The sequence below is a fragment of the Pteropus vampyrus genome, unplaced genomic scaffold, assembly GCF_000151845.1.
Source record: "Pteropus vampyrus isolate Shadow unplaced genomic scaffold, Pvam_2.0 Scaffold436, whole genome shotgun sequence".
NCBI classification, from domain to species: domain Eukaryota; kingdom Metazoa; phylum Chordata; class Mammalia; order Chiroptera; family Pteropodidae; genus Pteropus; species Pteropus vampyrus.
Window position 1 is genome coordinate 1,363,228 of NW_011889217.1, and position 15,067 is coordinate 1,378,294.

At 47.0% G+C, this 15,067-nt stretch overlaps 1 protein-coding gene across 1 annotated transcript; it reads right to left on the reverse strand.

The window, feature by feature from the left end:
• Positions 1-11,006: 11,006 nt before the first annotated feature.
• CCL19 (C-C motif chemokine ligand 19) lies at positions 11,007-12,471 on the reverse strand. The gene is made up of 4 exons (XM_011381524.1): positions 12,274-12,471; positions 11,424-11,550; positions 11,126-11,219; positions 11,007-11,027 (listed from the first exon to the last, which is right to left on the reverse strand). The coding sequence occupies exons 1-4, from the start codon at positions 12,332-12,334 to the stop codon at positions 11,007-11,009; spliced, it is 303 nt and encodes a 100-aa protein (XP_011379826.1). The 5' UTR covers positions 12,335-12,471.
• Positions 12,472-15,067: the final 2,596 nt, after the last annotated feature.

Genomic DNA, 15,067 nt, shown 5'->3' on the forward strand with positions numbered 1-15,067 from the left:
CCTGCTCCTCCCTTGGACAAGCAGAACTAAAGAGAAAGTTCTTTGGAAGCAGGTCCAGCAACCCCATCTCACATCTCAAGACTCTAAGGCTTCTCTGTTTTGGCCTGGCCAACCCTCTTTCCTGTTGACCCATTTTCCTATGCCCAAAGCTGGGTCAGAGGAATAGCTTGAGGGGCACCTGGCCTAGGGCACCCCCTTCTACCATTCTTTCCCTGTTCTGGGAAATGAGAGGGGATTTCTGAGGAGAGGGCTGGTCAGCTCACAGCAATACAAAGAAACTAGAGATGGGGAAGGGGAGCAAGTGCTTTCCCCACCCGATGAGAGAGACTCGAGACAGAGGCCAGAGGAGCAGATTTCTCCTGAAAGACTAATTTTTGAGTGCTATTCTGTTTCCCACTGTCAGCCCTAGAGCATATAATGTGACAAACAACTATGGGCCCAATTTTTCGGCCTCGTCTGTCTATGCATTCATCCATCCATCCATCTATCCATCCATCCATGTGTCCATATGTTCACCCATCTTTGTCTCTTCATCAATCCATTCTTCCATCTTTCCTTTCATCTATTTATATCTTCATCTCCATTTATTCATCCATATATCCAATTATTACCTATCTATGAATGCATCCATTCAACTATCAGTTATGGTAATAATTAATGTTTGTTGATACTTAAGTGTCAGACACCATTCTAAACGCTTTAAATTCATTGTCTCATAACAAACCTATGAAGTAGAGTGCTGTGAGCTATGTTTTTGTTCATGCACTTTTCTATGCTCCTATTAATGGTTCCTTTAAGGAACTCCTCTCCCACTGTATGTGGTTTTGGTGGGTCTCTCAACCACAGTGTTGTTGACATATCACAGTACCCCCCATTCACTGGCCACTGTAATGTATTGAAGAACTGAGTATGTGTTACAAGCACAGTTAATCACAGCTTTTCATGAGAGTCGACGTTTGGAGAAAGAGGACCTCAGTTTTAGATCATTCATTATGAAAATTTAGAATTGAGGCTTCCAGTGGCCATATTTTCTGCTGCTAGAAGAGCAACTATAATCAGAATGAGATCCCTACAGAAAAAGAATTAGAAGTCGACTTAAGACATGGAGATAACATCATTTGAACCCCTAGAACCAACGAGGGCTGAAGTAGACTAAATCTTAATGAATCTACTTATGTGATATGAGAAATTTAACTTTTTGCTTAAGCTAATTTAAGTTGGGTTTTTGTAATTTGCAGTGGAATGAGCCCTGAATAATAATTACTGTATTATTATCCCCATTTTACAGATGAGGAATCTAAAACCCAGAAAGGTTAATTTTCTGAAGGTATCCCAGTTTATAAATGGCATAACATTGGAATTTGGAGCAAAACTCTTATACTACCTATACAGTAGTCCCCACTTATCTGAGGTTTCACTTTCCATGGTCCAAAAATATGAAATGGACAGTTTCAGAAACAGTTCGTAAGTATTAAATTGCATGCTCTTCCGAGTAGTGTGATGAAATCTGTCCTGCTCCATCCCACCTGGGATGTGAATCAAAACTTTGTCCATGCTGTATATGCTACCCACTCATTAGTTGCTTAGTAGCCATTTTGGTTATCAGATTGACTGTCACAGTATCACAGTGCTTGTATTCAAGTAACCCTTATTTCACTTAATAATGGTCTCAAAACATAAGAGTAATAATACTAGCAATTTGGATATGACAAAGAGAAATCATAAAGTGCTTTCTTTTAGTGAAAAGTTCTCAAGAAGGAAAGAGAAAAAATCATATGCTGAGGTTGCTCCTATCTATGGTAAAAACAAATCTATTGTGGAATTGTGAAGAAGGAAAAAAAAAACAGACTACATTCACATAACTTTCAACAGAATATGTTGTTATAATTGCTCTATTATCAGTTATTGTTAATCTCTTACTATGCCTAATTTTTAAGGTATGTTTTCATAGGAAAAACATAGTATATATAGGGTTTAGTACTATCTGTGGTTTCAGGCATCCACTGGGGGTCTTGGAATGTGTCCCCGGCAGATAAAGGGGGAATACTATATGTCTGTCCATCTGCCTGTCCGTCCATCCATCCATCCATCCATCCATCCATCCATCCATCTATCCATCCATCCATCCCATTCATTTATTTATCTAACCATTCTTCAATGCTAAGACACCAATGGCAATAAGTCTTGTCTCGCTTGACAACTCTAATTCTGAGGCTGGGTTTGGATCATGAGTTGGGAGACATTTTCTGTAAAGGTCCAGATAGTAAATATTTAAGGTTTTGTTGTCTGGTCTCTGTAGCAACTACTCAGCCCCAAAGCAGCTATAGACAATTTGTAAATGAACAGGCATGGCTGTACTTCAGTAAAACTATTTACAAAACAGGTGACGGGCTGGATTTGGCCCAAGGGCCAAAGTATGCCAATCCCTGGACTGGATCGATATTGTTGGGAACATGAGTAGGGAGTGAGAACATGTATGCCTTGCATTCGTTATTACTAACGTAGTGGAAACAACAGAATTTTTATACTCAAACACTTGTGTTTGAATCCGGCTTTATAACCTTGGACAGGTGACAGATTTCTTGTCTGTAAAATGGGAATAATATATATCTTGAGATAGTACGTGTGCCTGACTCACAAATGGGCACTCAGTGAAGGTTAGGTCCATTCCCATTTCTCATTCGTCACCTAGCATATATTACCAGTATTAGGAGGCCTCTCTCTTTTTACGATATACTGGGATGCAGTGAGAACAGTTCAGTCTGGCTTGCTGAGTTCAGAAGTCTAGCTTCTTGTTTTCTGCATCTCTCCCAAGCAAGTTCATTCCAAGCTCAGAAATCATGTTTATTCTAGCTGCTTGTTCAGTTTATCCCTTTGTGGCTCTCAACCTTATGGGGCCTGCAGAGGGCATCTAGTGTATTGAGAAAACGGGATGTGTGGCTTCTGGCCTGTAGAAGGGGTGCTCTGGCTTGAGTCTGGGCTCGAAATGAACAAGAAACCAGATGACTCAGCTCCTGAAAGTCCCTGATCCTGGGAAGGGGTCTGCTTCACACCCTATCCTCCAAACCCTCTGTCCATATCCAGAGGGTCCTGGCTCAGTCAGAGGGGCAGAACTTGGCCCTTTGTCCCAGCGTGTGGGTAGAACATTGCACAGGACTTCCAGAAGTGACGAGACATCACAATGGGGGAAGTCTTGAGCAATAGTACACCCCGCTTCCCTGCCTCCTGCCCCCTGGAGCTTGAAATAAAGCCACTACCAGGGTTTCCCGAACACCCCTTCCTTTACTTCCTGCAATTTGGGCCACTCTGTGTCTCAGGGTTCCTGGGCCTGGGATGAACTTGCTTGGGAGAAGTGCAGGAGACAAGGGCCCCTGAACCCGAAACAGAAGGTGATCTATGTGGCTGGAGATGAGCCCTGAGGAGGAAGGAATGCTAGCTACATGGGAAGGCTCAGAGGGAAGGCAGTGTAGGCAACATGGAGGAGGAAGGTCTGCAGAGCCTTAAAGATGGTTGAAGCAGGGGAGGGGACATTCCAGGTAGAATGAACAGCAAGCAAAGGTTCAGAAGAGGGACAGGAGTTTGTGATTAATCCCATTGTGGGTGAGGCAGGCGAAGGATAAGTGGTGAAAGAGGCTGCGTGTATGGGGGTAATCCCTGGGGTAGTTGGGGCACTTCTTGGTCATGCCATCCCCAGTGGTCAAAGTTAATGGAAGACTCCTGTAACCTTAATCAGGCAGGACCGCCAGGGGCTGGTATTCCTTGGTGTGAAGGTTTAGGTCCCTTAGCAGGTATAGAGTGTCAACCAGCTGAAGTGCCAGTTGGAGGTAAAAGGAATGAGTCACAGAGGAAGTGTGGCAAAGAGAGCTCTAAGATTCCTGCCCCCCTGGTGTGTATGCCCTGTACAATCTCCTTGCTTTGAGGGGATTTTTTTGACTTTATGACTTGTGAATATGATGGGGTATCACTCACATGATTAGATTGTTCTATATGGCAAAAATGAAGATGTTTTGCAGATGTAATTAAGGTCTCTTATCAGTTGACTTAGAGTTAGTCAAAAGGAAGATTACCCTGGGTGGGCCTGACCTAATCAGGTGAGCCCTTTAAAAAATTATCTAGCGATAAAAAATAAGAAGCAGCAGTAGATGCTCTCATGTTAGCCTTGAAAAACAAACTGCCATATTGTAAAGAGGGCCATGGTAGCAGGGAGTGGCAGGCAGCTCACGGAACTCAAGGCCTCAGTCCCATAACCATAGCTGCCGATACCCAGTGAGTCTGGAAAAGGACTCCAAGCCTGAGATGAGACAGCAGCCCTGGCTGACACCTGAGTTCAGCTTGGTTAGACCCTGAGCAGAGAACCCACAGTAACTGAGATGATAAATTTGGATTGTTTGAAGCTGCTAAATTTGTGGTGATTTGTTACATTGCAATAGAAAACTAATCTAAGAAGGAAGTGATGAACGCTAGTTAGGCCCCAGGACCAGTTTCAGAACTACCGACTATAGCTTTTATTCATATTTCCTTTCTGGTTATGAAATGTCCCTATTTCTTTAATCGAATCCCTTTCCCTTTCATCCTCTTTTATTCCATTTTTGAATATAAGTTATTGTGGTGATATCATTACTACTCACCATGATTGTGGTTTACTTCTGACAGTTGCCTCCTTTAAGTTAGACATGGCTATGTGAACTTTGGCCAATTAACTGTGTACAGAATGACATGTCATTTTTGGATAGAAACATTTAAGCTTAAGGGTTCCTCTTGCTGTTTTGCCTGGCTGGAGTGATCATGGAAACATGTGTTGAGATGAAAGAGCCTGCCAAAAGATCAGGGCAGCTGGGAATGTTGAAGCACCACATGGAGTACAGCTGTGCTAAAGACCTGCCTAGACCTGCAGCAGGCTTGGTATGCATAGAGAATAGAATTTTGTTGTGTTAAGCCACTCAGGCTTGGGTGTCATTTGTTACTGCAGTATAACACAGTCTGTCTTGACCAATGAAGTGTATTGGTGTTGGTTATCATCAGGTGTAGAACAGAGAGATGAAATTACAACAAAACTGAAGGAGGAATGGATGTCACCCTGAGATCTTGGATTTAGGATTGGATATTGTTACGGGCTGAATTGTGTCCCCCCAGAATTCATAAGTTAAAGCCTTAACCCTCAATGTGACTGTATCTGGAACTGGATTACTTTAGGAAGTAATTTAGGTTAAATGCGTTCAGCGTTCATAAGGGTAGAGTCCTAATCTGATAGGACTGTGGCCTTATAAGACAAGGAAGAGAGAGAGAGATCTCTTTCTCTGCTGTATGAGGACACAGGGAAAAGGCAGCTATCTGCATGCCAGGAAGAGAGCACTCACCAGACACCAATGATGCTGGCACCTTGACTTTGAACTTCTCTAGAACTGTGAGAAAATAAATTTCCATTGTTTAAGCCTCCCAGTCTATGGTATTTTATTATGGCAGCCTAAGCTAACTAAGACTAAAAGCTCTGAATAGTCTCTTTTTGGGGAGGGGTGAATTTTTTTGGTTGTATTAGCAAAAGTGATATTTGTTAGGTGATATCCTTAAATTTTTAAGAAGTCTAGGGTTTGGGAAGAAGGACGTATGTTGATGTAGGATAGCCATAGGGTGGACTATAGAGATATTTATCATTTTTTTCACTGCCCCCAACCTTAATCCCTTTCTATGGTTTGTGGAATTTTCTATTATATGAATCTTAGTTACCGATAGAAGGTCACATACTTTTTCCTAGGCCCCTTTGCAGCTAGGACCTGGGCTCATGACTTGGGCTTAGCTAATCAGAGCTACTTTTCAAGGACTGTGCATAGGAGGCTAGTAGTGAAACAAAGGAGCAAGAATAGCAGAAAATTCATTTTGGTGGTGGTAGGAGTGGTGGCTGTTTTCTAGGGGCAGCTGCAGCTGTGATTCCAGAGGTGGCTTCCTTTTGGGGGAGGATCTTTGAATTGATGGTCTGACAGGTATAGGGTCAGCAAAGTGATTGGAGTTTTAATGGTTGAGTTCAGATCTCCACGGACTATGATTCTGAGATCCAGAGCCCTGGGGAATCTGGTTGTCCCGGGAGGGCAGTGTTGAAGCTGCTGGGGTTAAAGCCATCCTCCTTCAGTGGGTTGGAGCCAGGGTGGCTCATATCTTCTGCCTCCCCACAGGAGCCACAGTGAAGACTTAAAGGTCCTAGGAAGAGAAGTGGGGCCAGAGGTCTGACTCCTCCATCTACTCTGATCCTCAGAATTTCTGCCCTAACTCTTGTCCTCTTCCTCTGTCCTGCCTGTCTCTGGCCCCTCAGGAGACAGAAGTGGCTCTCAGAAGTGGGTCCTTTAAGAGTCTGATTCTGCCCCTGCAGTCTCCAGATGCTCTGCCCTGCAGAGGACCCACCAGGCTGTCTCAGAGGCCCCCTGAGAGGACTGTTCCTTCCAGAAGCCCTGCCCACAGGACCCTTAGTCCTGCCCCTACCTCTACCCTCCGGATCTCAGCCCCTCCATTTCTCCTTTCCTTGTAACATCACCAGGTCCTGGCTTCTGTTACTCCCTGGGAATGGAGGTAAGAAGGTAGGCATAGTTGTAGCCTGATCCCCTTCTTCACTGCTCCACTTGGGAAAACTGAGGCCTGGGAAGACCGTGAGAACCCCTGCTGACTTCTTCCTGGAGGCTCTGGGAAAGCCAGCTCTCCTGCTAGAAAGGTCCAGAAAGTTGGAGGTCCTCCAGGGGGCATCTCTGTGTCTGGGCTCAAGCACCGGGGTCTTGCTTGAGGCCTTCAGCTTCTCCCCTTGCTTTTATCTAGCTCTTCCTAGCAAGCCATGCCTTTCCACCTCAACTGGGCATCTCAGCTCTCAGTTTTCGGCCCTCAGCCCCAGGGCTACCCATCAGGCACACTTGGGCTAGAAGCTCAGCTTTGCCATTCATCAGTTGAGTGGACTTGAGAAGTCACTCTACCTCTCTATGCCTCAATTTCCTTCATGCACAGAATGGGGCTAGTGATCCCCACCTCATAGGATTGTTTGAGGATGCAATGGTATACTGCACCTAAAGGACTCAGCTTGGACGCTGGCACATGGTTAGTACCCTAAAATAATGACTTCCCTTATTTTCTGAGTGCTGCTTCCTGAGACTTGTCCCTTCTTTATTGTTTCCCATTTCTGCTTAGGAGATGGGTCAACTCAGAGAGGTAGTCTATGTAGTAGCTGAGAGTACAGGTTCTGGAGCCAAACTATCCAGCTAGGACCCCCAGCTCTGCCATTTTACCAGCTGTCCAACCTGGTACCTCAGTTTCCTCAGTCACAACATAAGAATGACAATAGCACTGGAAGCAGTGCCCAACACCTGGTAAGCACTTGTGGTGAGTTAGCTGGTATATAGATTCATGTCCTTCCATGTGGACAAAGTCTTAGGGGCCATCGAGGAAGTCCTCTGACCAGAGAGGTGCCTGCTTATTATTACGGGAAACTCCCCTGATGGGAGTCCTATCCCTTTGTGAGACTTTTATTTCCAAGGTTTTCTGGCTGTTGCTGAATTTCCCGGAGGCCAGAGAAGGGGGGTGTGAGGGTGGGGCTTACCAAGAAATTGAACATGAGATGATGAAAATGTGATCAAAACCTCATGGGGCTGGCTCTGACCAAATACCCATGTAACAGAGACAGCCCCACTTTCCTGAGAACTGGATGTGCTCCAGGTGTGAGTGGTAGAGGGGCATCGTGGGAAAGGCATATTCAATTTCATGTTTAATCAAATGTATGCTGGGACTTGTTCTGTGTCAGCCCTTGTGCAGAGCAGTGTTGGCAATGGAGACAGACAGGCCCCATCTCTTCCCCTGGGAACTCTATCAATGGACAGGACAGCAAAGTTTTTGTTGTTGTTATTGTTTGTTTGTTTGTTTTGTCAACTTATGAAGCAGGGAGTTCCCTGAGCAGAAATGTCAGGTCTCTTTAGGGAGATGTTGGCTGCTGGGTATCACCCAGCTGTTGGCCGTGAACCCGTAGCAGGGGCTATATGCCCTAGAGAGGAAGGTTTCTACCTATAGGCAGCAAGGCTCCCTGATTGGGGAGCTAAGAGTCCACAACACTCCTCAGAGAGCTGGCAGCTTCATCATTATCAAGGAGGCAGGTAGCCTCCTGGACCACCAGGACTCTGGATAAATAAAGAAGTTACCCTTGTCAGTGAATCAGTGAAACAGGGAGCAGCAGGTGTTGATTAGATAAAGTCACAGTGCTAAGAATGTTTGAGATGAGACAAGTCCCAAATTGCTAGGCTTAAGCCCTCATATATCTGACAGGGAGATAAGGAGATAAACCCTGGTGCCCAGGAGGGTTTCATGGCTGAGGATGGGGAAAAGAGGGAGGGAGAAAGCCAGGAGGGAAGGCACTGGCTGGAGAAAGGGTGGGGAGGGCTGCATGCCTGCTCCCTAGGGGCTCTGGTGTCTGCCACTCACACTTTTTCAAAATTCTTCATTTGCTTCCCTGGTTTCTGGATTATTTTCTCTCCTCCTGAACCTTAGCTTCCCCTTTGTTCCCAGAGGGTGGTCCCCTGGGACCCCAGGAAGTAGTGACATTTCTGAGCATGTGTGACTCTGGGGCAGCCTGTGTGAATGCCAGGGGTTTAGACTGAGACCCAAAGTCAGTCTTTGTTTGGAAAGACTCTTAAAAATTAAACCACACTCCTCCCCACCTGACAGATGGGAGAACTAAGACCTTGGAGGGAGGAGTAAGGAAGGAACTTGCCTGGAGTCACACAGTGAAGGACAGAAATAGGATTATGGGATTGGCATCTGGGCATTGAGCACAGGACCTGTTCCTGTACCCCCTCAGTGGCAGTGTCATGGAAGTCGTGTCCAGGGACTTCTGTCCTGGTAGCACCTTCCACAGGGATCCCACCCTCACCTCCACTACCCTATCTGGGTGTTCTCCTGATGGTCCAGAGGGAGGGTTTGTGTCTGCCTCCACTTGGCTTCACTGGGAACTGAGAAGGATTTGAGGCGGTGTGTCCCCTTCACACTTATATTTGTCCTCTGCCTGCTAAGGCACAGGGCATAGAGTCCAAAGGGTATCCACAGATGGAACCTTTGGAAATCCACAGCTGGCTGACTTGACAGATGGCTTAATGGATGGATGGGTAGATGGTTGGGTGAGTGGGAGGATGGATGAAGGTCTAATGGATTCAGGGATAACTAGATGGATGGATGCATGGGTGCATGATGGATTGGTAATTTCCCCCAGGCAGCAGAGCCAAACTTCCCAGCCATAGCAGTTGTTCTTACAAACTATCTCCATCCCTCCCTCTCCTTGTGACCCCAAAACCTGAGATATCTGAGGTTTTAAACGCTTGCTTCTGGGAGCAGAAGGGAGGAAGAAGCTGCTATGCTCTCAGCTCAGTGCGGAGGGGCTGGCACAGCCCTCTCACTACTTCTCCCCTTTCCAGGCCTGCCCAGGCCTGGTTTTGTTACCAGATAAGGTATATCTGGTATATGATCGCTCCTCTTGCTGGGCAAGAATGCTCAGTTTGGCATCCTAGCTGCCATTCAACCCCAATGGCATGGACTTGTTCCCAGCTAGACAGGCCCTCAGAGGCCATAGTCGGGAGGCCGGCCAGCCTCTCTGGGGCTCTTCCCAGGCATGAGAAGTTCACTCTTCCCAGGGCAGCCTAAGGATCACAGAGCTTTTGTCCTTCAGAGCTGAGACTCCTTCCCTGTGACCCGCCCTGCTGTCAGTGTTGTCTTGGCCCTGTAACCCATGTGGGCTGCGGGAATATGGTGGAGTTCCTCCATGCTGAATCTCCCTGGCTTCCCTGGCTGCTCCTCTTCCATCCTTTTGGCGCTCTCCCATCTCTCATTTCTGGTGCCCAGTTCTGTCTGTCAGGATTCCTGAGAAGTGTGGCCCCAGGATTGCCCATTTGGGGCTGTACCTGGCCCAAACCGATGGGGCGAGAGAGGAGGGCTGGTCTGGAGGTCAGAGTTTGTATGGATAGATGGACCATTGCCCCTGGCTGCTGAACACTTTGTCACATATTCATTCTCTAGACAAATATTTATGGAGAGACTACCTTATGCCAGGCAGGGTGCTGGTGTACACCAGAATATACAGAGTGACAGTGTACACCAGAATATACAAAATCCCTGTTCAGGAATGCTGACAAACTACCCACTATAACTCAGTGTGATGCCAGCTATGAGGGGAGTGGGGCAGGGGTCCCTGGGGGCTTGAAAGGGAGGGAGGCTACCTTACACAGCCTGGGGTCAGAAAAGGCTTCTTGAAGGAAGAGTCATCTAGACCCCGATGGGAAGCTAGGCGGATAGGAGAGAGAGAGAAGAGTGTTCCAGGCAGAGGGAATGGCATGGGTAGATAGGTACTTTCCCCCGAGGCCGTAGAGCTGGGCCCCCTATGCCTCCCCCAGCCATGAGAGCTGATCCCTGACAACTCCATTTCCCACCCTGACACCTGATCCCTGAGACACCTGGATGCTGGAACACCTGCCTTGGAGAGCAGAGACTGGGAGGCATGAGAGAATTTGGATCGTTTGGGGAACTGACACAGGTTTAGTGTCGCTGAACCATGGAGTGTGACAGGGCTTTGAGGAGACACGAAGTGGGGCCCTGATTGTGGGAACTGATCTTGAGAATACAGGGTGTTAGGCGGAGGTTGTTGAGGAGGTCGATGCAGAATGGAAAACAGATCCTGCCCTTCCATCCCCCTCTTCCTAACCCCATCCTCCTGCACAGACAGCAAACAGACAGTTCAGTGGGTACCACCAGTGGACTTTATTGGAAGCATTGCAGTCTGGCTGTGGAGGAGAAGCTGTGCTCCCACCACACTCACCCTCTCGCTCACACTCACACTCATTCACACTCACGTCGGCACTCCAGGTCCTGCCCGGACCGGGTCAGGTCTGGTGCACAGGTGCTGGAGGCCTGGTTCTCTCTTCTGGCCCTTGGTTCCCCAGAGTCACAGTGATTTACATCCCTTCAGTCAGACACAGAGCTCCCTCTGAGGCTGTCATGGGCTAACTGCTGTGGCGCCTGTTCTGGAGGAGGAAGGAGAGGCAAGGTCACAGTCTGGGGTCTTGGGCAGAGGCTCGGAGGGAGGAGGCAAAGCTGGGGTGGGGGGAGGTGGTGGGCTTGCCTTGTCAGAGTTCTTCTGCAGTCTCTGGATGATGCGGTCCACCCAAGGCTGGTCTGGGGGTGCGCAGAGCTGGCGACCCCTCGCTGTGGTAAACCTGGAGTCCGAGGTTAGAGAGAAAGAAGCCCTGGAACCCAAGTTCCTGGCAGGACCACGTATGATGGGCAAAGGTTGGGACCACATCTAAGAACCTGTTTCAGGGGCTTCCTTTACAGGGCTGGGCTTGGCAAGGAGAGAGGAGATAAGAAAGTGAGGGTAGATAGGGAAGAGGAGGCTAGATGCACTCCTTTCCACAACTCACACAACGGCAGGCACTCTGCAGCCATCCCTCATGAGAAGGTAGCGAAAGGATCGCACGATGTTCCCCGGGATTGGGCGTGAGGCCACAGACAGGCAGCAGTCTTCTGCATCGTTGGCACCACCCAGAGCTGGTGTGGTGATAGAGGAAAGAAAGTAGCTTCAGAACAAAGGGACCTTTGTTCCACAGCGCTAACTGGGATTCAGAACACCTGTGTATGTGTGGCGGCAGCCAGACCTGATATTCAGTATGCACCAATATGGCCCTCTTGGTTGCTAAATATCTTGAAGTGCTTCTAAGCTGTTTGGTAAACAAACAAGCACTGTCCTGAGCCTCACAAATGCCTTTCTGCTGTCCTGATCACCCCAATCTCTCTCCCGGGACCTCTCAACTTTCCCACAAATGAAGAGCTAATGCTGGTCACAGCATTAACTTGATAGGGAAGGGGCGAGAGTAGGGCGCTGGGGCAGGTTAGCAGGAGGTTAGGTTAGAAGGCTTAGAAATTGCTAAATATTTTGACAATTGGCTCTGCCTCAGTGTCTCCAATTCTCCCCGCCTTAAGCAAATATACATTGTTCTCTCCTTCTGCCTTGGAAACTGAAGCAGCAGGAAATAGAGCCTGCAGAGAGATAGGCATCCAGAGGCCCTAGGATACACTAAGAGACAGACATTGAAATTCAGGGGCCCAGCCAGATATATCCACACTCACAGGCACACACAGGGCAAAAGGCATTCCCAGGTTCACTAAACCATGCAGACCTAACCTCAGTGTCCCTCATGTCCAGTGCCAAGCAGTCTGAGATCTAGACGACCCCTGCCCTGCTCCCACCCACAAGCCTTCCTTCAGCCTTACCAGGGGAGGTCCAGAGAATCAGCAGGCTGAGGGCCAGTAGTGTGGCTGCACGGGGTGCCATGGAAGGTGAAGGGAAGCAGACTGACAGCGAGGGTGTGCGTATGAGCGAGTCTCTGGCCGTGTGCAGGAGCTGAGATTTGGCTAGGAGCGGAAAGTGCACAGCTGTTCTTATTGCATGTGAAGGAGTCGAGGAATGTCAATGTGGAAGCCCATGTGCTGTAATTGCCGACTGCCTCCTATTTATTATCCCAGAACTTTCACAATCCCTGCCTGCTCAGAAATTCCCCTCCACAGTTGTTCCATGGATTCCCCTTTGCCCCCCTTTTCTGACCTTGCTCTCCCTCTTTCCCCCTCAGCAGCTTCCCCTTTCTGCTTTCTTGGCTTCAGCTCTGAGAATCTAAACAGTCTGCTGTTCTGTCAATTCCTTTGAGATGCACAATCACCTCATTGGTGGCATTTGTATCATCAACCATAGGGCTGGCCTTCAGGGGTGATGGTCAGAATTAGGGGGCCAGAGCAAGGAGTTCTGCCCCTTCCCTAGGTTTATCCCTATCCTCACTCTGTTCTCTGTGGTTCTTCTCTTTTCTCCGGTGCTGGTGGAAAAGAAGGCTCCCTGGTGCCCTCAGAATAAGCATGGAGCCTGGGATAGCCCCCCAAGTCCTGCCTGTCCATCATGTAGGAACCAGTCCCTCGGGACAAGCAGAGCTGAAAGGAAATGTTCTTTGAAAGGAGGCCCAGCACCGCCACCCACATGTCAGGCCTCTGGGATTCAACATCCAGGCTTAGTGAGCTCTGCTCCTTTCTCTATCATTTTCCTATGTCCAACTTGGGTCAATAGAACATCTGGAGGGAGCCTGGCCTGAAATAGTCCCCTTCATCTTTCCCCTCTTCTCAATCCTGGGAACCAAGAGGGGATTTCTAAGGAACAAGGCTGGCCAGCTCATATTCCCAAATTTCAAGGAATCGACAGATGGGTGAGGGGACAAGTGATTTCCCATCCTTATGAGAAAGACCAGAGATAGACCAGAAGAGAAGGCCTTAAAGAAGAAATTAATGTGTGGGATACCCATTCAGTCATCCCGCCTAAGCTCTGGATCCTCTTTTGGATGGGGTGGTGTTTCCCTCATAAGCTTTTAACTTATTTCTCTTTCCATCCATTGACAATAACGACGATGACGACGATGACGATGATGATGGTGATGATGATGATGATGATGATGACAGCATTTCTGATTGTTTACTATGTCCTGAGCCAGCAGTCCCCAACCTTTCTGGCACCAGGGACAGGTGCTCCTGTGAGAATCTAATGCCTGATGATCTGAGGTGGAGCTGAGATGGTGATGCTAGCACTGGGGAGCAGCTGCAAATACAGATGAAGCTTCACTAGCTCAACCAGTGCTCACCTACAGCTATGTGGCCTGGGTTTTAACAGGCCACCAACAGGTACCAGTCCACAGTCTGGGGGTTGGAGACCCCTATTCTAGGCTCTATATCAAGGACTTTATCACTATTATCTTGCTTAACTTGCCTAATACAACTATAAAGTAGTTTTTATTATTATCATATTATTATCTGTGTTTTACACATAAGAAAAATGAGGCTCAGAGCACAAGGTCACATAGCAAACAAGTTCCTTGAACCCAGGTGTCTTGTTGTGAGGTTTATACTCTTTACTGCTGTCCCATACTGCTTGTCTGCCACCTGTCCATTGATCATAGATCAGTACAGACGAGTAAGATGCCACAGATAGCATACCTAGGCTAGGATTCAAATTCCACCACTTGCTAGCTGTGTGACCATGTGCAAATGATCCAGTTTCTGTGTCTCAGTGTCTTTATCTGTAAATTAGAAATAGTAATAGACCAACTTCTTTATTTATTTTTAAAAATTATTTATTTATTTTTTAATTGAAGAAATTATTTTAATTTTTTTCTGCCATCTACCTTCCCCTCCCTCCTCCCCCCTCCCCTCTGGTAACTACTAGTCTATTGTCCATGTCCATGAATCTCTGTTTGTCCTGTTCATTTGTTGCTTTTAGGTTTATATCCCACGTATAAGTGATATTATGTGGTTTTCAACTTTTTCTGTCTGGCTTATTTTGCTTAGCATGATTATTTTGAGGTCTGTCCATGTTGTTGCAAATGGCAGTATTTCATCTCTTCTTATAGCTGAGTAATATTCCATTGTATATATGTACCACAGCTTCTTTAGCCAATCATCTATTGGATACTTTGGTTGCTTCCATGTCCTGGCCATTGTGAATAATGCTCCTATGAACATCGATGTGCAAATATCTTTTCGGATATGAGTTTTTAAGTCTTTGGGGTAAATACCCAGTAGAGAGATTGCTGGATCATATGATAGATCAATTCTTAATTTTTTGAGGAAAGTCCATAGTATTTTCCATAGTGGCTGTACCAATTTACAGTCCCACCAGCAGTGTATGAGGGTTCCTTTTTCTCCGCATCCTCTTACACTTGTTATTACTTGTCCTGTTGATTATAGCTCTTCTAACAGGTGTGAGATGGTGTCTCATTGTGGTTTTGATTTACATTTCCCTAATAGCTAGCGTTGTTGAGCATCTTTTCATGTATTTCTTGGCCAATTGTATGTCCCCTAGGGAGAAGTGTCCATTCAGATACTCTGCCCATTTTTTTGATTGGATTGTTTGAGTTTTTTTGTTGTTATTGAGTCATATGAGTTCTTTGTATATATTGGATATCGGAGGCGTTGCTTGCACATATATTTTCCCATTCGGATGGTTGTCTCTTTACCTTGTCGACAGTTTCTTTTG